The sequence below is a fragment of the Zingiber officinale genome, chromosome 5A (genome assembly GCF_018446385.1).
Source record: "Zingiber officinale cultivar Zhangliang chromosome 5A, Zo_v1.1, whole genome shotgun sequence".
In the NCBI taxonomy this organism is placed as follows: Eukaryota; Viridiplantae; Streptophyta; class Magnoliopsida; order Zingiberales; family Zingiberaceae; genus Zingiber; species Zingiber officinale.
This window is the reverse complement of record NC_055994.1, coordinates 79,749,787-79,772,429: the sequence shown is the minus strand read 5'-3', so window position 1 is coordinate 79,772,429 and position 22,643 is coordinate 79,749,787. Positions and strand designations below refer to the sequence as shown.

Sequence of the window (22,643 nt, the reverse complement as noted above, 5' to 3'; positions counted from 1 at the left end):
ATACTGCTGTTTCCAGAGCATATCCCCAAAACGAATTTGGTAATTCTGAATAACTTATCATCGATCTAACCATTTCCATAAGAGTCCTATTCCTTCGTTCTGCTACACCATTCTGTTGAGGTGTTCCAGGTGCAGACAATTGGGATTGAATCCCAGCCTCTGATAAGTAATTCCTAAACTCTCCTAAGAGGTATTCGCCACCACGATCAGATCGTAGTGTCTTGATACTTTTACCTAGTCGTTTCTCCACATCAGCCTTGTACTCTTTGAACTTATCAAAGCACTCGGACTTGCGGCGCATTAGGTAAATGTATCCATATCTTGAATAATCGTCTATGAAAGAGACAAAATATTCAAAACCTCCTCTTGCCTGGACAGACATAGGACCACACAAATCAGAGTGAACCAACTCTAACACTTCTTTGGCTCTATACCCCTTGGCCTTGAACGGCCTCTTGGTCATTTTACCTTCTAAGCAAGATTCACAAGTTGGAAAATTTTCCAACTCTAATGAACTCAAAAGTCCATCGGCTATAAGCCTCTGAATCCTACTTAAGTTAATATGACCAAGTCTTAGATGCCAAAGATATGCTTGGTTCATTTCTGAAGGTTCTTTTCTCTTATTAGAATTAGAAGATGAGTTATAAATTTCCATGTTTTGCTTTGTGGAAGAAATTGGATTTAAAATATACAAATTGCCAACTAATGCACCAGAACAGATAATCACTTTATTTCTTTTAATAACTACATCGTTACTGAAAGAAACTGAATATCCATCTATAAACAGTTTAGAAACTGAAATTAAATTCTTTCTAAAACTGGGTACATAAAGACAATTTCTTAAAACCAAATTCCTATTTCTACTAAAAGATAAGTAGACGTCTCCCACTGCAACAGCTGCCACCTTAGTAGCATTGCCCATGTAGACGGTAATTTCTCCTTCAGATAGTCGTTGGGTTTCCTGGAACCCCTGCAAGGAATTGCAGACATGATCAGTGGCTCCCGTATCTACACACCAGGTGCTGGTAGATAAAACCGCTAAACATGTTTCAACAACTAGAGTATGAGATATACCTTTGTTTTGGTTCCTACGAGGACAGTCCGGCTTCCAATGTCCTGCTTGCTTACAGATGAAGCACTTGCCCTTCGGCTTCTTCATTCCAGCTTTAAATCCCGTACTCTGAGATTTATTCACTTTCTTTGCTGAACCAGCTTGTTTCTTCTTCTTCTTTCCTTTCGGTTTAGAAGTAGAACCATTTTCAGCATAGTGAATATGAGCATTGTGACGAAATAATCCTTCTGCTGCTTGAAGTTCTGTCAGTAGTTCCGCTAATGAATAAGCCCTCTTATTCATATTATAGTTCAGGCGAAACTGCTCAAAACTTCTAGGTAGCGTTTGGAGGATCATATCGATCTGGGTTTCCCCATCAATTTCTCCTCCAAGGATCTGTATCTCGTTCAGATAAGCCATCATCTTTAGGATATGATCCTTGAGTACCCTCTTGCATGGTGGTCATTATCTTTCTCATGGCTTCTTGCCTAGAAGCCCTATCCGATGACCAAAGAGTTCCTTGAGATTGTTCATAATATCATAGGTCGTTGGTAAAATCTTGATGTTGCAATACATTTGACATTGAAGCCAAAATGTAACACCGCGCCATCTCATCTCGCTTTTACCCATTTCCTATGATATTCAATCTCCTCTTGGGTAGATTCACCGATGGGTGCATCGTGCACCGTCGATAAATTTATAGCTTTCAGTGAAGAACAATGTCCGTGTTTCTTTTCCAATCTATGTAGTTTGGTCCAGTAAGTCTATTCTGTTGAAGTATGATGGACGATGGGTTGAAAGACATCCTAAGAATCACAAATAACTTTTGGTCGAACTCTAAATTTAGAATAATATTGATTCCTCAAACAATACTATTTTAAATTAACCAACACCTCATAACACCGTGAATTTTGTATGCCACGTTAGTGTGGACGTATACAAATTCAACATTTGTAAAAGGAGGGTTTTAACCCATTAATTTTATTATCTTGTCAACCTAACTTTTTGACAAATAAAAATAATAGTTGGTATCATTTGGTCACACAAATAATAGCAGTGACTCCGTTGGGGAGGATACTATTAGATGTGTCTAAGTGTATACCATTACTTGACACTAAGTCCATTAATAAGATTATGCCCCTTCCGTTGGGGAAGATCACACGCTCTTATTTAACTTCCTATAGTTATCCAAAAATAGAAGTCTGTTCTAGTGATCCGCAAACAAGCTCATCCGTTATGGAGGAAGGCACTCAGAGCCAACGCGCAAGCTTGTTTGCATCACTTACAAACCAGTAATGGAGACCATGGGATTTATTTAAAAATCCCTCTCCCACTTAGTTATTTATAAATGAGGAATTTTAACTATGCTAGCCTACTTAAACTTGTAAACTAACATGCACACACAGTACAATTTAAAAATCCCTCTCCCACTTCTTTCTAAATTGCAGTTTGCAGGTTGTGTGAAGAACTAGTACTATACGCAGACACAATATGATGAAGTGAGAATTGAATGGAGTGAATTTGTGTACTCGTATTTGAAGTGAATTGCAGGTTGTGTGAATGAACCAGTACATGTTTTTGGTTTTTTATGGCTTATTTTGATCATATTTAGGGAGATTTATTTTGTATAAACATATGCTGAAATCATGGCTTATTTTGATCAAGGCTTATGAAGTTACCTGTTGTGATGCTTAAAATTACTGAAGTCTAAAAATAATGAAGTAAAAAGAGAAAAAATACTTCACTTTATTCATAAAATCCGAAGTAAAATCTACTTATAACTTCGAAGCAATACAATTTGTTGCTGTAAAATAGTATCAACTACTTCCGTTACTACCAAAAATTTTAAAGTAGTATCTATCTATTACTTCGTTCCAGAATGAAGCTAAATGTAATTTAATCGATAATTACTTCAGGAATTAACGATATATGACGAAGTAAAAGTAATCCATTACTTCATTTTTAACCGAAGTTAAAGTAGGTATATTACTTCACAACACATACTAAACGATGAAGTCGAAAAGGATTTATTACTTCGGTGTTTTTAAAAATCGACGAAGTTATACGCACTTTTTACTTCGTAATATGTTGGTTGCTACTCGGAAAACCTATAGGTTCCACTGTACAAAAATTTTGTACAAAGGTCTGAACCTTTTCCTAGCTACCATGTGTTCTTTTAAATTAAATTTTGGATCACCTGCGGAACTTAACACGTTTGATCCAAAACTTAACCTATTTGTTCTTTTAGGTTTTGACTTGGATCTCCTGCGGAACTTAACACGTTCGACCCAAGTCTCCTTAAGTTACTAATTCCATTAAATATTAATTTCCATAAAAGGTTCCCAGTACTGACGTGGCGAGGCACATGGCCTTCTTGGATATGGGAGCAACCACCACCGACTAGACAAAACCTTTAATAGAAAGCTAATATTTAATTTCCTAAAATAACTTTAGGTTAACCAAAGAGAACAATCAAATCACAAGGAAAAGAAAGAAACAAAAGAACACAACTTGAAAAAACAATTTGAAATACTAGAACGTAAGCCTCTTGTATTTGGTATTATTTCCATAAATAACTAGCATGATGCGGAAATAAAATTTACTAGTTATACCTTGTAGAAAACCTCTTGATCTTCTACCGTATTCCTCTTCTAACCTCGGACGTTGTGTGGGCAACGATCTTCCGAGATGAGAAACCACCAATCACCTTCTTCTCCTCCTAGCTAGGTTCGCCAACAAAGAGGAAGCTTCACCAAGGAAGAAAAACAAAATACTAACCAAGCTCCAAGAGATGCTAGCTTTCTCTCCTTCTTCTTCTTCTTCTCCAGTAGTATCCGCCACCACAAGAGCTCCAATAGAAGGGTAGGGTTCGGCCACCACAAGAGGAAGAGAGGAGAGGTTGGCCGGCCACACCAAGGAACAAAAGAAGGAGAGGAATAATAGATGTTGTGTCTTGTGAAGGCACCCTCACCCCTTCTTTTATATTCCTTGGCCTAGGCAAATTAGGAAATTTAATTACAATAAATTTTCCTTAATTTCCTTGACATGATTTAATTGAGAGAAATAAAATAAAATTTCCTCAATTAATTTCAAGTGGCCGGCCATCATTGGATAACAAAAGAGGACAAGTTTTAATCAACAATTAAAACTTCCTAATTTGTTTCCGGAAATTTTAAAAAATAAAATTTCTCTTTAAAATCTCTTCATGGTTGATAAAAGGAAATTTCTATAATTTTAATTTTATCTACATGTGAATAATTTTTAAAGAAAAAATAAAACATCTCTCCAATCTACAAATAAGGAAAGAGATCTAATCTCTTTCTTTAATCTTTGTAGATCTTTTACAAGAGTGATATTTTAATTTTAATTCTCTTTAAAATATATCTTCCACATAATAATAAAAATTAAAATTAAATTTCTTTTTTAAATTTATTTGGCCGGCCCTACTTAGCTTGGGTTCAAGCTAGGGCCGGCCACCCAATCTCATACCTAGGCCGGCCCTAGCTTGATCCCAAGCTAGCTTGGCCGGCCCCTATTGGGTGGGTATAGAAGGTGGGTATAGGTGGGTATAGAACTCTATAAATAAGAGGCTACGATAGGGACCGAGAGGAGGAATTGGTTTTGGTCTCCCGATAAAATTAAGCATCCCGTGTTCGCCCCGAACACACAACTTAATTTTATCAATGATAATTCATTCCACTAGAGAACTATCATTGAACTACCGCACCAATCCCAAATTACATTTTTGGGCTCCTTCTTATTATGAGTGTATTAGTCTCCCTGTGTTTAAGATATCGAATGTCCACTAATTAAGTGAGTTATTGACAACTCATTTAATTAATGTCTAAGTCCAAGAGTAGTACCACTCAACCTTATCGTCATGTCGGACTAAGTCCACCTGCAGGGTTTAACATGACAATCCTTATGAGCTCCTCTTGGGGACATTATCAACCTAGTATCTCTAGGACACAGTTTCCTTCTATAATCAACAACACACACTATAAGTGATATCATTTCCCAATTTATCGGGCTTATTGATTCATCGAACTAAATCTCACCCATTGATAAATTAAAGAAATAAATATCAAATATATGTGCTTGTTATTATATTAGGATTAAGAGCACACACTTCCATAATAACCGAGGTCTTTGTTCCTCTATAAAGTCAGTATAAAAGAAACGACCTCAAATGGTCCTACTCAATACACTCTGAGTGTACTAGTGTAATTATATAGTGAAGATAAACTAATACCTAATTATACTATGACCTTCTAATGGTTTGTTCCTTTCCATTCTGGTCGTGAGTTACTGTTTATAATTTATAAGGTACTGATAACATCATCTTCTGTATGTGACACCACATACTATGTTATCTACAATATAAATTAAATGAACAACTACAAACAAATGTAGATAATTAGACCAAATGTGATTCTTTATTCACAATGAATGTTTACAAAGCTTAGGCTTTCAGTATACACTCCAACAAACCCGACACCCAATACGACTTCGTTTTTTCTGGGCCTACGACTTCAGAGTTTATCCGAAGTAAAATGAATCTTTTTACTACACGCGTGTCTACTTCGGTAAAAACAGGTCTATTACTTCAGGTAATCAACGAAGTAAAAAGTCATTTTTCACATAGTGAGTAGACAGAGTTCACCCAAGATGACGAGGGTATTATTTATTTCTGAGGTAGATTATGCGTACCTCAATCTCACCTTGTTATGGAGGAGTTATTTCAAGAGGCTCATCGCTCTTGATTTGCTATCCACCCAGGCGGGACCCGCATGTATCGAGATTTGAGGAGTTCTTATTGGCGGAATGACATGAAGAAAGACATTGTGGAGTTTGTAGCTAGATGTCTAGTCTGTCAATAGATGAAGGTTGAACACTAGAGACCTACCGGTTTACTTCAGAGGATTCCTATTCCGGAGTGGAAATGGAAGCACATCACTATAGATTTTGTGGTGGGATTGCCTAGGACACGATGAGGACATGACGCGATTTGGGTCATCATTGATAGATTAACCAAATTCGCACACTTCTTAGCGATTTAGAAGACCGATTCTCTGGATCGATTAGCAGAGTTGTATTGTCGGGAGATTATTATATTGCATGGTGTTCCTTTAAGCATTATATCGGATAGAGACTCACGATTCATGTCCCGGTTTTGGCAGAGTCTGCAGTAGGCCTTGGGCACACAACTCCATTTTAATACAATATTCCATCCGTAGACAGATGGATAGTTAGAGCGGACCATCTAGACATTAGAGGACTTGCTGAGGTCTTACGTTATGGATTTCGGAGGCAGCTGGGAGGACCACCTGCCATTAGTGGAGTTCTCTTACAACAACAGCTATCATTCAGCTATACAGATGGCACCATTTAAAGCATTGTATGGTAGGCCTTGTCGGACACCCACCCTCTAGGAGGAGGCTGGGGAGACCCAGCTGCTAGGACCTCATAGAGCTCAACAGTCCGCACTATCAGATGGAGGATGTCATAGGCGCAGGACCGCCAGAAGAGTTATGCTGATCGGAGACGGAGACCCCTGGAGTTCTCTACTGGTGACCATGTATTTTTGAGAGTCTCACTCATGAAAGGGGTGAAGAGATTTGGTCTCCGAGGTAAGCTAGTTCCATGATAAATTGGGCCTTTTTAGATCTTGGAGAGGATTGGAGCAGTAGCTTACCGTCTGACGCTACCTCCGGCTTTGGCAGGCATTCACGATGTATTTTATGTGTCAATGCTGAGGAGATACGTACCCGACCCAGCACATTTTATGTTAGATATATCAGTTCCCATTCAGCCCGACGTTACCTACGAGGAGGTTCCGATACGGATTCTAGACCACAAAGAGCGCCAACTGCGGAACAAGACTATCCGACTGGTTATGTTGGACCCCGTGGGTATTTTGATGTTATCAACCAAGTTAGTTAGGTCCTGCTTTGTTATTTGATCCCTGTGTCTAAGTGTGAAGGAACTTAGGAGCGCAGGAAGTCGAGCGAAAGACGCAGCTAGCGAGAATGACGGCACGGGAAGGGAGCCGATAGGCTCGGTGCGTCCGAAGGACGAGAGAGCTGCGGAAGAGTACTCCGGTGGACGAGAAGAACGTGCACGATGTTCGAGGGACGAGAAGCCGGGACGGAAGCCTACTCGAGGAGAAGGCCAGAAATTGGGTTCGGGTGAGTCCTATTTCGGTTGGCCGAAATCACCCAAGCGATCAGAGCTTCGAAAGAAGAGGAAAAAGAGAAGCTGGAAACTATTTATACCATGCAGTATTTATACCATGCAGTCCAAGGCGCCTTAGACGAGTCCGAGGCACCTCAGATCAGTCTTAGGAGCCTCCATCACCTTAAAGGTGCCTCAGACCAGTCCGAGGCGCCTTCAAGGGCATTGGAGGTGCCTCAGACCCAGTCTTCGTGACCGTTTACAATCGGATAGAGCTTTATCCGATTAAACTGCTTGGAGGCGCCTTCAACACTCGGGATAAGATTTCCAGAAGCTATATAAAGGCCCCTGGAGCTAGGAAAATAATCAATCAACTCTGTAACAACTTCCTAGCAACTTTTGTGCTCTCTTATTGTGTAAAAGACTTCTCCGCCTTCATAGAAGGAGATTTTTCTAGTGCGCTTTCCCACCGCCTTGGATTAACAACCCCATGGGTTGTAACCAAGTTAATTTCTAGTCTCCCTTTTATTTCTTGTTATTTATTTTATTATTGTTACTATCTTTTTGAGTTGAAAGTCTTGAGGAGGGTATACCTTGTTTTGCAGGCAATTCACCCCCCTCTTGCCGGCCCCGCTGCACCAACAAGTGGTATCAGAGCAAGAACACCTCAGAAGGACTAACTGCCGACTGAAGCAACAAAACGATGGCTGAAGCTAACATCTATCCACCAACATTTGAGGGGGAGTTTGCTTTCTAGAAGCAACGAATGGAGGTATATCTTAACACAGACTCTGATATTTTTTTAATAATAAAATTTGGTTATGAAGCACCAAAGACAACGAATGGAGAAGACATCGAACAATACCTCTGGACCAATAAGCAACGTGATGAGTTTATGGCAAACGCTCGGGCTAAATTTCACCTTCTAAGTACATACTACCAGATGAAGAGCTTGATAGGGTTGGCGACTACTAAAGTGCAAAAGAACTTTGGGAAAAGTTCTTAAAGCTCCACGAAGAACCAAGAGAAGCTGACTCCTCGATGGATACTGAACCGTCAGAAGACTCCGAGATCGAGGAAACTACCGAATCAGCCCCAATAGCCGAATTTCATCTCGAGGACACAAAAAGCTCATCCCAGATGAGCATCGATGAAGGGGGAGAGTCTTCGGAAGAAGACAACTCAACAGGGGGAGAATCAACGACCGACAAGGTAAGTCAGGTATGGTCTCCACCTCCTGATCAATTGGTTAAGTCAATCAAAACGTTGCTGCAAGATTTTTGTGAATTACAAAATATTTTGTCAAAAGAATTTTGCAAATTAGCAACATCATCGAAAGATTTTTTCGAATTAGAAAATATAGTGTCAAAAGATTTTTGCAAATCAGAATATTCTTGTCAATTAGAAAAATTATTAACTAATAGTGAGTTAAAAGAAACAACCTATCAATTAAAGGATTTTGACAAACTAACAATAGAAAAGATACTACAATTTTATGAATGTTCAAATTTCCCTACTTTAGATTTGAGTAATTATGATAAACTAAAATGGAAATTTAAATATCATAGTTAGAGCATTTTGATCTAAATTAAAACTTTTTTAGCGCTTTCAGCGAGTAAATTAAACATTAAAATTTCTTTATGAGGCTTTGTCTAAGGAAGTGGTTGTTGCTGCAATAACCAACAAGGCCTAGTGCCTTGCCACGATCTGGAAGTCAAAATATTGGAATAAAAATGTTTAATTAACTTTCTGATAAAGCATTAAAAATAAGATTAAATAATGATTTAGATGTTGGAGTGTATACTAAAAGCCTAGCTTTTGTATAAACATTTATAAGAATCACATTGGTCAAGTGTCTACATTTATATATATCAAATGTAGATGTTCAATTAATTTATATTGTAGATAACATAGTGTGTGGTGTCATATAAAGAAGATCATGTTATTGGTTCTTTATAAATTATAAACAGTAGCTCACGGCCAAGATGGAAAGGAACAAACCATTGGAAGGTGGTAGTGTAATTAGGTGTTAGTTTATCTTAACTTTATAATTACACTAGTACACTTAGAGTGTATTGAGTAGGACCATTAGAGGTCGTTTCTTTTTATACTGACTTTAGAAAGGAACAAAGACCTCAGTTATTATGGAAGTGTGTGCTCTTAATCCTAATATAATAACAAGCACATATATTTGATATTTATTTCTTTAATTTATCAATGGGTGAGATTTAGTTCGATAAATCAATAAGCCTGATAAGTTGGGAAATGATATCACTTATAGTGTGTGTTGTTGATTATAGAAGGAAACTGTGTCCTAGTGATCTAGGTTGATAATGTCCCCAAGAGGAGCTCATAAGGATTGTCATATTAAACCCTGCAGGTGGACTTAGTCCGACATGACGATAAGGTTGAGTGGTACTACTCTTGGACTAAGATATTAATTAAATGAGTTGTCAGTAACTCACTTAATTAGTGGACATCCGACATCTTAAACACAGGGAGACTAACACACTCATAATAAGAAGGAGCCCAAAAATGTAATTTGGGATTGGTGCGGTAGTTCAATAATAGTTCTTTAGTAGAATGAATTATTATTGATGGAATTAAGTTGTGTGTTCGGGGCGAACACGGGAAGCTTAATTTCATCGGGAGACCAAAGCCAATTCCTCCTCTCGGTCCCTATCGTAGCCTCTTGTATATAGAGATTTATACCCACCACATACCCACCTTCTTACCCACTCTTTGGTAGCCGGCCAAGCTAGCTTGGAACCCAAGCTAGGGTCGGCCAAGACCCAAAGGTTGAGCCAAGTTAATTGGTCGGCCATAGCTTGGAGCCCAAGTTGATTGGCCGGCCATATTAAAAGGGAATTTATTTTTAATTAAAATTATTTCTTATGTGGATATCATGGTTTTAAAAGAGAGTTTAAAATTTAAATCTTTCCTTTTATAGCTTTCTACAAAAGATTAAGAAAAGATTTGAAATCTTTCCTTATTTGTAGATTGAAAGGAAATTTTAATTTTGAGAAAACTTTTCTTTTTAACCATGTTCATGATTTAAAAGAGAGTTTAAAAATTAAATATTCTCTTTTATAAGTTTCTACAAAAGATTAAGAAAAGATTTGATATCTTTCCTTATTTGTAGATTGAAAGGAGATTTTAATTTTTAGAGATAATTTTACTTTTTGGAAATTATCCACATGTTTAAAAGAAAGATTTTAATTTATAAAATTTCCTTTTTATAACCCACCATGAAGGGAAAAATTATTGGAGAAATTTTTTATAAATTTCTGGAAACAAATTAGGAAGTTTTAATTTTTATTTTAATTAAAACTCTTCTTGTTTTGGGGAAATAAGTGGCCGGCCATTGATATTAAGAAAAGAAAATTATTTTTAATTAAATAATTTTTTCTTTTTCATGGCAAAGGAATTAAGGAAGTTTTTATTAAAATTTCCTTATTTGCCAAGACCAAGGAATATAAAAGAGGGGGTAAAGGTGCCTTCATGAAGAACAACTCTATTCTTTTCTTCCTCTCTTTTTCTCCTTGGTGTGGCCGACCCTTAGAGGTTCTCCCTCTCCTCTTCTCTTCTTCTCTAGTGGCCGGTTTTATCCCCTCTTGGAGCTCTTGATGGTGGTCGATTCAAGCTAGGAGAAGAAAGAGAGAAAGGAGGTTTTTTGTTTCTTGCATCCATTAGAGCTTGGTGGTGGTGGTCGGACCTCTACTTCACATGGAGAATTCTTGGTGGCCGAATCTAGCTTGAAGAAGAAGGAGCTTGGTGGTTCTCGTCTCGGAAGATCGTTGCCCACACAACGTCCGAGATAAGAAGAGGAATACGGTAGAAGATCAAGAGGTTATTTTGCTTACAAAGAAAGTTATAACTAGTAATTGTTTTTCGCATCATACTAGTTTTCTTTGTATAGTTATTTATGGAAATACCAAACACAAGAGGCATATGATTCTAGAGTTTTCGAAATAGTTTTTTCGAGTTTGTGTTTTCTTCTTTTTCGAATTTGTGATTCAATTGTTCTTTTTGGTTAACCTAGAGTTATTTAAGGAAATAAATATTAGCTTTCCTTAAAAGGCTTTGCCTAGGCAGTGGTGGTTGCTCCCATATCCAAGAAGGCCACGTGCCTCGTCATGCAGTCCTGGAAGCCAATTTTAGAAATTAATATTTATGGAATTAATAACTTAGGTAGATTTGAATCAATAGTGTTAAATTCCGCTTGCGATTCAAATCTAAACCATTAAGAACAAATAAGTTAAATTTGGAATCAATGATGTTAAGTTTCGTTTGCGATTCCTAATTTAACTTCTAAAGAACACAATAGGTTATTTAAGGAAAGGTTCGACACTTGTACAAAAAAATTTTGTACAGTGGAACCGGTACAATTTTCTTAGGACTAACCAACATTAGAAAGTTTCTTTTAAAAACATTTTGGAAATTCCTTAAAAAATCTTTTAGAATATGTTAAAATCTTGTTTTAAAGGGGGAGAGATAGGCCTAAGTTGAATATTCTAAAGAAATCTTATAGAATATGTTTTCAAAAGACTTAGAAAATGTTTCAAAAGACTTAGAATTGTGAACATGTTTTAGACCCCGTTGTTGCTGTGATCAAAGGGGGAGAGATAGACACAAGTTAAGGGGGAGTTAGAAATATTTTAAAATTCTGTTTTGAATTTTTGTAAAATGATATTCTGTTCAAAAATTGGTATTAGATCTAAGCTAAATCTTATGTTGCAATTTATTTTAATTGCAAATTTATGCTTAAAAAGTTAGTTTAGTAATTTCTTCAAAATTACTACTTGTCTGTTTAACCTAACTTGAACTTGGGTTGATGCACATCAAAAAGGGGGAGATTGTTGGACCCCGTGGGTATTTTAATGTGATCAACCAAGTTAGTTAGGTCCTACTTTGTTATTTGATCTCTGTGTTTAAGTGTGCAGGAACTTAGGAGCGTAGGAAGTCGAGCGAAAGACGCAACTAACGAGAAGGACAACACGGGAAGGGAGCCGACCGGCTCGGTGCGTCCAAAGGACGAGAGAGCTACGGAATAGTACTCCAGTGGGCGAGAAGAACGTGTGCGGTGTTCGAGGCATGAGAAGCCGGGATAGAAGCCTGCTTGAGGAGAAGGCCAGAAATTAGGTTTGGGTGAGCCCTATTTCAGTTGGCCGAAATTACCCAAGCGATCGGAGCTTCGGAAGAAGAGGAAAAAGAGAAGCTGGAAACTATTTATACCATATAGTATTTATACCATGCAGTTCGAGGCACCTCCATCACCTTGAAGGCGCCTTGGACCAGTCCGAGGCTCCTTCAAGGGCATTGAAGGCACCTCAGACCCAGTTTTCGTGACCGTTTGCAATCGGATAGAGCTTTATCCGATCAAACTGCTTGGAGGCGCCCTCAACCCTCTTGGAGGCGCCTCCAATACTCGGAATAAGATTTCCAGGAGCTATATAAAGGCTCCTGGAGCTAGGAAAATAATCGATCAACTTTATAACAACTTCCTAGCAACTTCTATGCTCTCTTATTGTGTAAAAGGCTTCTCCGCTTTCAGAGAAGGAGACTTTTCTAGTGTGATTTCCCACCGCCTTGGATTAACAACCCTCTGGGTTATAACCAAGTTAATTTTTAGTCTACCTTTTATTTCTTGTTATTTCTTTTATTATTGTTGCTATCTTTTTGAGTTGAAAGTCTTGATGAGGGTATACATTGTTTTGCAGGCAATTCACCCCCCTCTTGCTGGCCCCGCTGCACCAACAGGTTAAAGTCGGATGGCAGTTTCATTCTAACGAGGAGGCTACCTGGGAGATCGAGGATACGATCCAAACTCGATAGCCCCATCTTTTTACTTGAGGTATGTGGGTTAGAGTTCCGTTTAGCATTTATTTAATTGTCTATCGCTAGCACTTGCTGTTGATAAATAACAAAATTTGGGGACTAAATTTTTATTAGTGAGGGAGAATGTAAAATATGGTACCCAAATAATAATTAAATAATAAGGTTGTTTGATAAATAATCTTATTAGAATTTTTAGAAATTTTTAGGAATTTTCTGTAAATTTTTCAGAGCTCGTATGACGGGTTTAAGGGGATGCATTTATAGGCTTGGGAAAAGTTTGTTTGGAATATCCAAAGATGGGAGTTGATTGAGGAATTTAACCTAGGATTTAATTAAAATGCCTAATTTTTTTTTCTCCCCATGCACCGAATCCCTCTCCTCCTGATCCCCTTCTCTTCTCCTCTTCTTCTAATTCTCCCCTAACCTGACGCCGACCTCCACTTCGTCTTTCCCAACCAATGGTGCCATCTCGCGACGCTTCTTCTCCCTTCGTACAAAAGCCATCGCCCAAGGAAGAGCCTCGAGTCCTCTCCCTTACCTCATCCCTTTTCTCTCGCCGGCAACCCGATTCCCTTCTTTACCCTGATCTGCTTCAATGCCAACAACTACGAGCCTTCCAATTGTTGATGTTGTCAGCCCTCGATGCCACTGGCCATGAGAGATTTGTTGCTACCTTCCGCTCCCGATGCTCTCGGTTTCTCCTTGCCTCATACTGTCGCCCGTGCCCTAACTCTCTGAATCGCCGCTCCGTACAAGTCATCTTCGGCCAAGAGAGGGGGATCTGAGCCCTATCTTGGCTGGAGTAGGTTGTGATCGGCTTCTAGAAGGTTACTTCATCCTACTAGTCAGATACCGAGTTATCACCGTCGAGCCTCTCTTCGCCGATTTCAACAATCGCGTGACCTAAGCTCTATCGGAGAGGGAACTGCTGATTCTAAGATTAGGTAAGGCATTTCGGCTTTTGGATTCTAGATTCGTAGAGAGTTAGGTTTCAATTTCAATAGAGGATGTTGCCTAACCAAGATAGGTGTTCCTGGCAGTGGCATCTATGTAGCGTCGACCACGAATCTCTGGCAGCAAGTGCTTCCGACTGGAATTTCCAGCAGCAACATTTCCTGGTCGTGGGTCAACAGGGGCAACTTCGTATTGAGGTAAGGTGTAGAGAATTTGATCCTTGCTATAGCTTACACCTGGAATTGAAGCTAGGAAATATTAGTTATGATTGATCCAAGTAGATGATTCATGCTTAGCCTAGTCTAATTTGATTATGGAATGGTTAAGATTTGGCTAAACCTAATTTAATCAAATGGGGTGGATGAGTTAATCGATGATCAGTTAAGGTTGATTAATAATGAGGGTTTCTTGATTGAAATAGGAATTTGATTTAGTCATTGGATACTAATGAGAGTGGATTGATTTTATGCTTGTTGTTATAGGACTTTGAGTTACGACGAGTGTCTCGACATGAGATCTATCCGATACGATCTTTGTTTTGAGGCGGGTACTTTGACTTATCTCTTTTGATATTGTCATTTTGATATGCGTAGTTGGCTATATCTAGTAGTAATAGTTATGTTTATATCTATTTGGTATGTCATTACTTGATACCTGTAGTATGTCCATATCTCTTGATTCTTGTTATGTTTACTTATGTAGTGACATAAAATGCATTACCGGATACAGGTCTAGTTACTAGATATACTTGGCATGTGTACCTAGTTTATTACCTGGCATATGTACCTTGGTTTATTACTTGGCATGTGTACCTAGATTTATAGTACCTAGGTCATTGTTATGGACTTAGTTTTCCTTTTGGTACACATTATGTGGAGGTTGATATTTTTAGGAGTTACATGCTTAGTGTCATGCATCATATTGCATGATTGCATGTTGAGCGATTGTCGGCTCCATTGTTGTTGAGCATATCGCTAGTTACATGATCTGCACACACAACCACTCATGGGTTAGTAGTATATTAGGTAGAGTGTGTGCAGTTTACTCTGTCAGGGCTCCATTGGTCCGCTCATGGGTAGCGATGACTGTAGTGTGGTAGCGGATAGAGATCCCTCCTCTTGACTATGACACAAGGAGATGAGAGCTTAGGCTCCTCCACTATGTTTGGGGTAGGAGGATAAGTGTACTCCAACAACATCCTATCCACTCCATCACTCAGGAGTAATGATGGCAGAGTCAGCAGTTGTCATAGCTCTACCCACTCGACCTCACCATTGCGTGTGAGGTGGTTGACTGGCGTCAAGGGTGACCATGTCATTTGCATCATATGCATGGATTGCATTTATTGCTTGTGATTGCTGTATTTTGGATGCTGCATTTTATGTGGTTGCATATGATTGACATATATACAGGAGACATGAGGTATTTGGTCTGACGACCCTTATATTTGGATAAGAGGTCCTGGTGAGTACAGCTTCTCCCCTTGTTCATTTCTCGCATTTCCTGTTATAGATTAGGAGACTGTACTGCATGATTATTATTGATAGATATATCTTGCTATACATGTCTGCTCGATACCCGCTGAGTTCTTGAACTCACTCCGTTGATTATTTTCTATTTCAGGTTGAAGCCATCAGGAGGTTCCAGTTGCTAGTCCTCACTTCGTGTCGTGATGATTTTTTTTCTATGTTTGGTCTTTTGTTTCTTGTTATGCATGTGATATACAAACTTGTGATGTGTGTTTCTGGCACTCGTAGATCTTATATCGAGATTTTGGTATGCTGCTCATGTTTTCCGTTGCGATAATTTTCCGTTGTGGGTTGTGTTTTTTTCGTTGTAGTAGAGTAGGTTTTATATTAAACTGCGTGGTTGAAATTTGTTGTATTGTCAGCCTGAGGTTGTACCATTATAACTGCGTGGAATGCTTATTTAAATTATTGCTTATATTCCGGCCGTGTTGGCCGATGATTGAGAAGCCCTAAGGGCTATGTACTTAGGTTTCATATTGTCACCGGTACAGGGGAGATGCTGCTGAATTTTCCTCTAGCAAGGACTCCTCTGGAGCGTGACAACTGTTCATCTACTCAACTCGATCACTGATTTGACCGACGAAGGATCTACCTTAGGGACCCCTTTTCTAATGTGGTCGCTAATATTCCTTTTGACATGCAGAACCGCTGGAAGTCAACTTTTTCTAAATCGAACTTTCAAACGGTCAATATGAGAGCCTTTTCTCCGCATGATAACTTAGTTGGAAATATATTTTTGTAGAATAATGGCAAGAAGAGTATAGAAGAAAAAGATTTTAATGGAGAATTGAGTTGCTCGATACTTTCTTCTATATCAAATGAGAGTTACAAATCAGACATATATAGACTCTCATTACCGCATTACATTATTAATGATAATATTCTCGCAAACCATCATATTTGTCTTATAATGCTAATCTTCTTGAATATATAATATGTTGGACCCCGTGATAGTTTTGATGTGATCAACCAAGTTAGTTAGGTCCTGCTGTATTTGATCCCTATGTCTGAGTGTGTAGGAGCTTAGGAGCACAGAAAGTCGAGCGGAAGATGCAACTAGCGAGAAGGACGGCACGGGAAGGGAGCCGACGGGCTCGGTGCGTCCGAAGGACGAGAGAGTTGCGGAAGAGTACTCCGGTGGGCGTGAAGAGCGTGTGCAGCGTTCGAGGGACGTGAAGTCGGGACGAAAGGCTGCTCGAGGAGAAGGCCGGGAATTGGGTTCGGGTGAGCCCTATTCTGGTTGGCCGCAATCACCCAAAAGAACGGAACATCGGAAGCTGAAGAAACCAAGCTGAAAATTGGAGCTGCCAGCTTGGAGGCGCCTTCAGATTTGACCGTTTGCGTTGCGGATAAAGTTTTATCTGCTGACCGAGCTGGAAGCGCCTTGAACCTTGTTGGAGGCGCCTTGGACCCTCGGGATAGACTTTCCAGGAGCTATATAAAGCCCCCTGGAGCTAGGAATGAAACAACAACTCAAGCAATCAATCTGTACTCAATTCCTAGCAATTAAATGAGCGTTCTAAGTGTAAAAAGGCTTCTCCGCCTACAGTAAAGGAGATTCTGATAGTAGAGCTTTTCATCGCCCTGGATTAACAACCTTCTTGATTGTAACCAGGTTAAATTCTGTTTCTGTTTCTTTTTCTGTCTCCTTAATTTAGTTGTTATTTTATTGCTGATTTAAATTCTGAGTTGAAATCCGAGGAGGGTATAGTTTGTTTTTGTTTTCAGCAACTCACCCCCCTCTTGCCGATCTCTGCTGCACCAATATAATAGGTATATCTTTGAAAATTAACAATGAATCCTTAATTTTTCTCCGAAGTATTAAGGAAATCAACATCGTAACCACCACAATATTATTTTATTAGTTATGTGCGCATTTTAAAATAAAAAATAAAAACTCATGTCATATATGCAGCAATTGTGGAGGCATATAGTACATTGGCTAATTAATTTCTGCAAAGGCAGCGCCTTGGCCTTTAATTACAATGTCGCTTGATCAAGTTGATTCGCATCTGGTTGGTATGTTCTATTTTCATCATCCTCATTTATTTTATACTTTTACTGATAGGGATGTAAATGAATTAAATCGTTCGTGAGCTATTCAAAGTTTGATTTGATAAAAATTCATTTGAGCTTGTTTAATGAGGCTCGTTAAGATAAATAAATCAAGCTCAAGCTTCGCAATATTCGACTCGTTAACTCGTGAACACGTTCGTTAAGCTCATTAAGCAACTTTTAAATAAAAATAATAATAATTTTGATATTGAATTTATAGATTTTACACTCTACTTAATAAAAATATAAATAAATATATTAAATTTATTTATTAGAATAAAATTATAAATTTTAATAATAATTTGTAATAACTATTATTAAATTTGTAATAATATTTGAAAACCATATAAATTAAACTATAAAAAGAATGATCGAGCCATTTGTTTACATCAATTTTTACTCCTATGGAATTTCTGCATGGCGTCTTCAAACTGCCATTTTTAATTAAAAAATAAATTTCACTTCACGTGCTAAAAGTTTAATATTTTTAATGAGTTCTGTAGGATAAAGCCAGGCTTAATTGCGCTATATATATACACACGCTGCACTTGTTCTTCTCATTCCATTCCACCAAATTGGAGTTAAGATTCAAGTTATATTGATCGTAAACAAGAGCGAGCGTAAATGGCTACTCGTCCAGCAATGTCTATCTGCGGTCCCATGATATCCGTCTTCCCTCGCCGCCCGATGATCGTCGCTGACGTCGAGCAGTGTGACCGACGGTCGTTCGGGCGAACTCTGCAGGTCCGATCATGCAGTGCCACTAGTCATGTAGCTCCGTTGCGGAGGTCGGGGAATTATCAGCCAAGCATATGGACGGACGAGCGTCTGCAATCCCTCACGAGCACCTCCACGGTATGTGAGTGTATATACAGTCGTCGTCGTCGTCGGTCTTCTAAATTTTTGTTTGTAACCTTTAATTGTTTTGTTTTGTTTTGTTTTGTGCATAGGTGCAACAAGAAGAGAAACGCGAGAGAATAAAAGTACTGAAGGAACAGACCAGGAATCTAATACGCGAGAAGCAGCGAGTTGCAGAGCAGCTTCAACTGATCGACCACCTGCAACAGCTCGGAGTGGCTTACCACTTCAAAGACGAGATTGCAGACGTTTTAAGTTGTCTTCACGCTTCTTTAGACCACGTGAGCTGGCAGCTGAAGGATGATCTGCATGCCACAGCGCTGCTCTTCAGGCTCCTCAGAGCAAATGGCTTCTCTGTTTCACAAGGTTAATTATCAAATCACTTGACCCCACTTTATCAACCAATCACTTCACAGTTCTGATCATGCAAAATTAATTACTTAGATTTGCTCGAGACATTTAGAGACGAGAAGGGAAACTTCGAAGCTCGCTGTGACTGTGAGAACCAGATCAGAGGGCTTCTGAGTCTGTACGAAGCTTCCTACTTCGAGAAGGAAGGAGAGACTTTGCTGCAGGAAGCCATGGATTTCGCGACCGAGCAGCTGAAAGGATTCATGGAGGAGGGATCTGTTCCTGAGGCTGGCGGTCTCAGAGAACAGGTGGCCCATGCGCTGCAGATTCCTCTGAATTGGCGGTTGGAGAGAGTGCAGCACAGGTGGTTCATTGAAGCATGCCGTCGCGACGACACCATCAATCCTATCCTGCTGGAGTTTGCTAAGCTCGACTTCAATCTGGTTCAGGACATGTACAAGAGTGAACTCAGAGAGCTCTCCAGGTAAACTAACTGCAGCTAATCAAACTTTCATTGTTACACTTTCGATGTTTTTATAATAACAATTTTAAAACTTAATTAATTAGTTTTTACATGTAGATGGTGGTCAGGGCTCGGGCTTTCAGAGAAGCTGCCATTTTGCAGAGACAGATTAACTGAGAGCTATTTGTGGGCAGTTGGTTTCACTTATGAACCAGATAGCTGGAGATGCAGAATGATCGAAACAAAGATAATCAATTTTATTACACTGATAGATGATATTTACGATGTTTATGGAACTTTGGATGAACTCCAGCTCTTCACTGATGTCGTCGACAGGTGACATTCATGCACCACCATCATCAAGTGACGTGTGTTTTATCACGACTATCGATCTAATTAAGATGGAGTGAGTTTTGTCGCAGATGGGATTTAACTGCTATGGACAAGCTTCCGGAGTACATGAAACTAAGTTTCTTTGCACTCTTCAACATGGTGCACGAAGAAGCCTACCGTGTGATGAAGGAGAAAAGCTTGGACATTGTACCTGACTTAAAGAGAGCAGTAAATTATAAACACTTTATTTCAATTTTCTTCTGTCTTTCTTTGTTGTTGAATGAGTTATTGATATTTAATTTTCAGTGGGGAAATCAATGCAAATCATACCTTGAGGAAGCAAAATGGTTCCACCATGGCCAAACTCCCAATCTCCAAGAGTACTTGAAGAATGGTTGGGTGTCAATCTCTAATCCGATCCTTCTATTTAATGCTTACTGTGCGGGAAGAGACTTAACTGGAGAGGCCTTGAAAAGTTACCCCAGTTACTATGCGATAACACGCTCCTCCGGCACGCTCTTTCGTCTTTACGACGATATGGGCACTTCCACGGTATATACATACGAATACACATTAATTGTATCTAGTCGAAGTAATGAAATTCATTGGAATCAAACAACATTTACTTTACTTACTACAGCATGAGATAGAAAGAGGTGACGTGGCGAAATGTATTCAATGCTACATGCACGACAAAGGTGTCTCGGAGGAAGTGGCACGTAGGAAGATAAGAGAATTGATGAGGAAATATTGGAGAGAATTGAATGGATCTCTTAGTTGGAATTCTCCATTAGAGGAGTACTTCAAGAATATAGCCGTCAACATCCCTCGCTCTGCAAACTTCTTTTATGGGAATGGGGATGGCTTTGGCAAGGAGTTGGAGGGAGAAACTAAGTCTCAAATCACCTTGCTGTTACTCGAACCTGTCCAAATTTAGAATGAATTCATATAAATTGTACCCCTTAGAGGGGACTATAAAGTATCATTGATATTAAATAAACGAAAAGTTTTCCATCGTTGTATTGTTACTTATATGGACTTCCTGATGATGCCAACTTCAACAAATTTGGCAAACACTTAAAGCTCCATTCAAAAACTCCATTAAGACACTGCAAGAAAAAAGTAAAATAGTGATATATGAATTATTAGTAAAGAAATATAATTTCACGGCTAAACAACATTATTAATTAGAGGCGAAATATCATATTGTAAAGTTTGGTATACACCGCCGCAATCTTCTTCTCCTTTGACGACTTCGGTGAATCTTTCTTGTTTTCGGCAAATCATCCTTCTCTCTGGTGATTACTTCTTTTCCCTGGCGTCGCGACACACTTCTCTCCTCTGCACTCATTTTGACACTGAGCAAAATATGTATATTATTCTGGAGCGTGAAGTTGTAGAGAGATTAACAAGAAAACAAGAGAAAAATAACACACAAAAAAAAAAGAATAGCCTAAATTAAGCTTAAACCTATTATGAAATCAAAAGTGCAAAGAAAAAGAGATGTAGCCATAATGTGGCTTAAATAAAACTAATTAATTCAATATCAAAAATAATTTATCCTAAACATCATCTAAGTATAGGTTTATATAGCTTTCAAAACTCTAAAACAAAATGTTAAACAGAAAAAATAACCAACTCGACTTATTACTTTAGATTTAGGATAAATTAACTAACAAGACTTATTCTCTAACATTTAGGACAAATTAACTAACAAGACTTGATTCTTTAAGACTGAGCATAAAATTAAATATAATTAAGAAAAAAATAAACTAAACTTAATTAACGGATAACTACTTAAAAAAAACTCAATTTAAATCCCCTCCTAAGTGTCTTAGGGTTGAAGAAAACTCGTCTTCAAGTTTTGGGTGGGTGTATTTGGCTCAAGAGCATAATGACTTAGGTGTTTTACATTAAAAACATTAGAAGTTTTTAAATAACTAGAAAGTCGCGACATGTAGGGATTGTCATTAATCTTTTCTAGTGTCTTACAGTCTAGTCTTCCAATCTTTGAGCTTGTTATATTCCCCAACAGGGAAATGATCACGAGTTAATACAACTTAAATCATATCACGAACGTCAAAAAAAACCTGACGTCAATGTCGATCTGCCCTGATCTTGTACTCGGTGTTGCTTTCCAGAATAGTCCGCTTAGCCTACTCATGAATGACTCGAAGATGCTTGACCATCTCCTCATCCTTGGGGTTAGCTTATCCTGGACGCAAAATAGGGAATAAATCCAGTATGCCAAATGGTTTCATCCATAAACAACTTCGAAATGACTCAAACTAGTGGTCTTATTCTTTGATCTGTTGTATGTGAATTTTTCTTGAGGTAAAACCAGATCTCATTGCTTTGGTTTAGTTCATGTGAGACATCTCAAAAGATTTCCTAAGCTCTGGTTCATTACCTCGGTCTGACCATTCATTTGAGGGTGATAAGCACTGCTGAAGTTTAGCTTCGTCCCTAGCTTTCCCCATAAAGTCTTCTAAAATTTGACTGACAAATTTAGGATCACATTTTAAAGTAATAGTTTGAGAAATACCGTATAAACGCACAATCTCTTTGAATAAGAGAGTGATAATCTGAACAACATCCATGATTTTTCTACACCCCACAAAGTGAGCTATTTTGGAGAATCGGTCCACCACAACTAGAATAGATTCTGCCATCCGTTGTGTGCACTTATGGTTGCGTAACAATTTTTTAGCTAATTCTACGTGAGATCTATACGGTCATGTGCTAGAAAAGCTATTGGGATGGCACGACCGTGTGGATCCACACAGCCATGTCATCCTCCTCCTCTGGTAAAGCTACACGGCCTGCCTGCACCACACGACCAAGGTCATTTTCCTCCTTACTTCTTTGGCATGGCCGTGTGGCTCATATGGCCAGTGTTGTCTTCCTTACTTTGTTGATGGGATTGACCACGAACATCATTTCCTCTCCACATTTGATTCCTGTAAGTAGAAAATACACCAGAGTAGATCTCTGAATAAAGAAGAATAATTATGTTGAAAGTAAGACTAAGAGTATT

The 22,643-nt window shown here is 38.7% G+C and overlaps 1 protein-coding gene and 1 long non-coding RNA gene across 2 annotated transcripts; both read left to right on the top strand.

Moving 5' to 3' along the window:
* The first annotated feature begins 13,428 nt into the window (after positions 1-13,428).
* Positions 13,429-15,805, top strand: LOC121982936. The gene is made up of 2 exons (XR_006112337.1): positions 13,429-14,007; positions 14,104-15,805. It is a non-coding gene; the product is annotated as an uncharacterized LOC121982936 (long non-coding RNA).
* A 2,349-nt stretch (positions 15,806-18,154) lies between these two features.
* LOC121980704 (terpene synthase 10-like) lies at positions 18,155-20,634 on the top strand. The gene is made up of 7 exons (XM_042532868.1): positions 18,155-18,456; positions 18,552-18,825; positions 18,904-19,294; positions 19,391-19,609; positions 19,696-19,834; positions 19,913-20,158; positions 20,247-20,634. Exons 1-7 carry the CDS (start codon positions 18,226-18,228, stop codon positions 20,541-20,543), a joined length of 1,797 nt encoding a protein of 598 aa, XP_042388802.1. The 5' UTR covers positions 18,155-18,225; the 3' UTR covers positions 20,544-20,634.
* Positions 20,635-22,643: the final 2,009 nt, after the last annotated feature.

Bases quoted from the DNA above. Each gene is read 5' to 3' on its own strand.
- LOC121980704 (XM_042532868.1), top strand. From the start codon at position 18,226: ATGGCTACTCGTCCAGCAATGTCTATCTGCGGTCCCATGATATCCGTC. The intron at 19,610-19,695 runs GTGACATTCATG...GTTTTGTCGCAG, and splicing joins TTCACTGATGTCGTCGACAG to ATGGGATTTAACTGCTATGG. The intron at 19,835-19,912 runs GTAAATTATAAA...TTTAATTTTCAG, and splicing joins TACCTGACTTAAAGAGAGCA to TGGGGAAATCAATGCAAATC.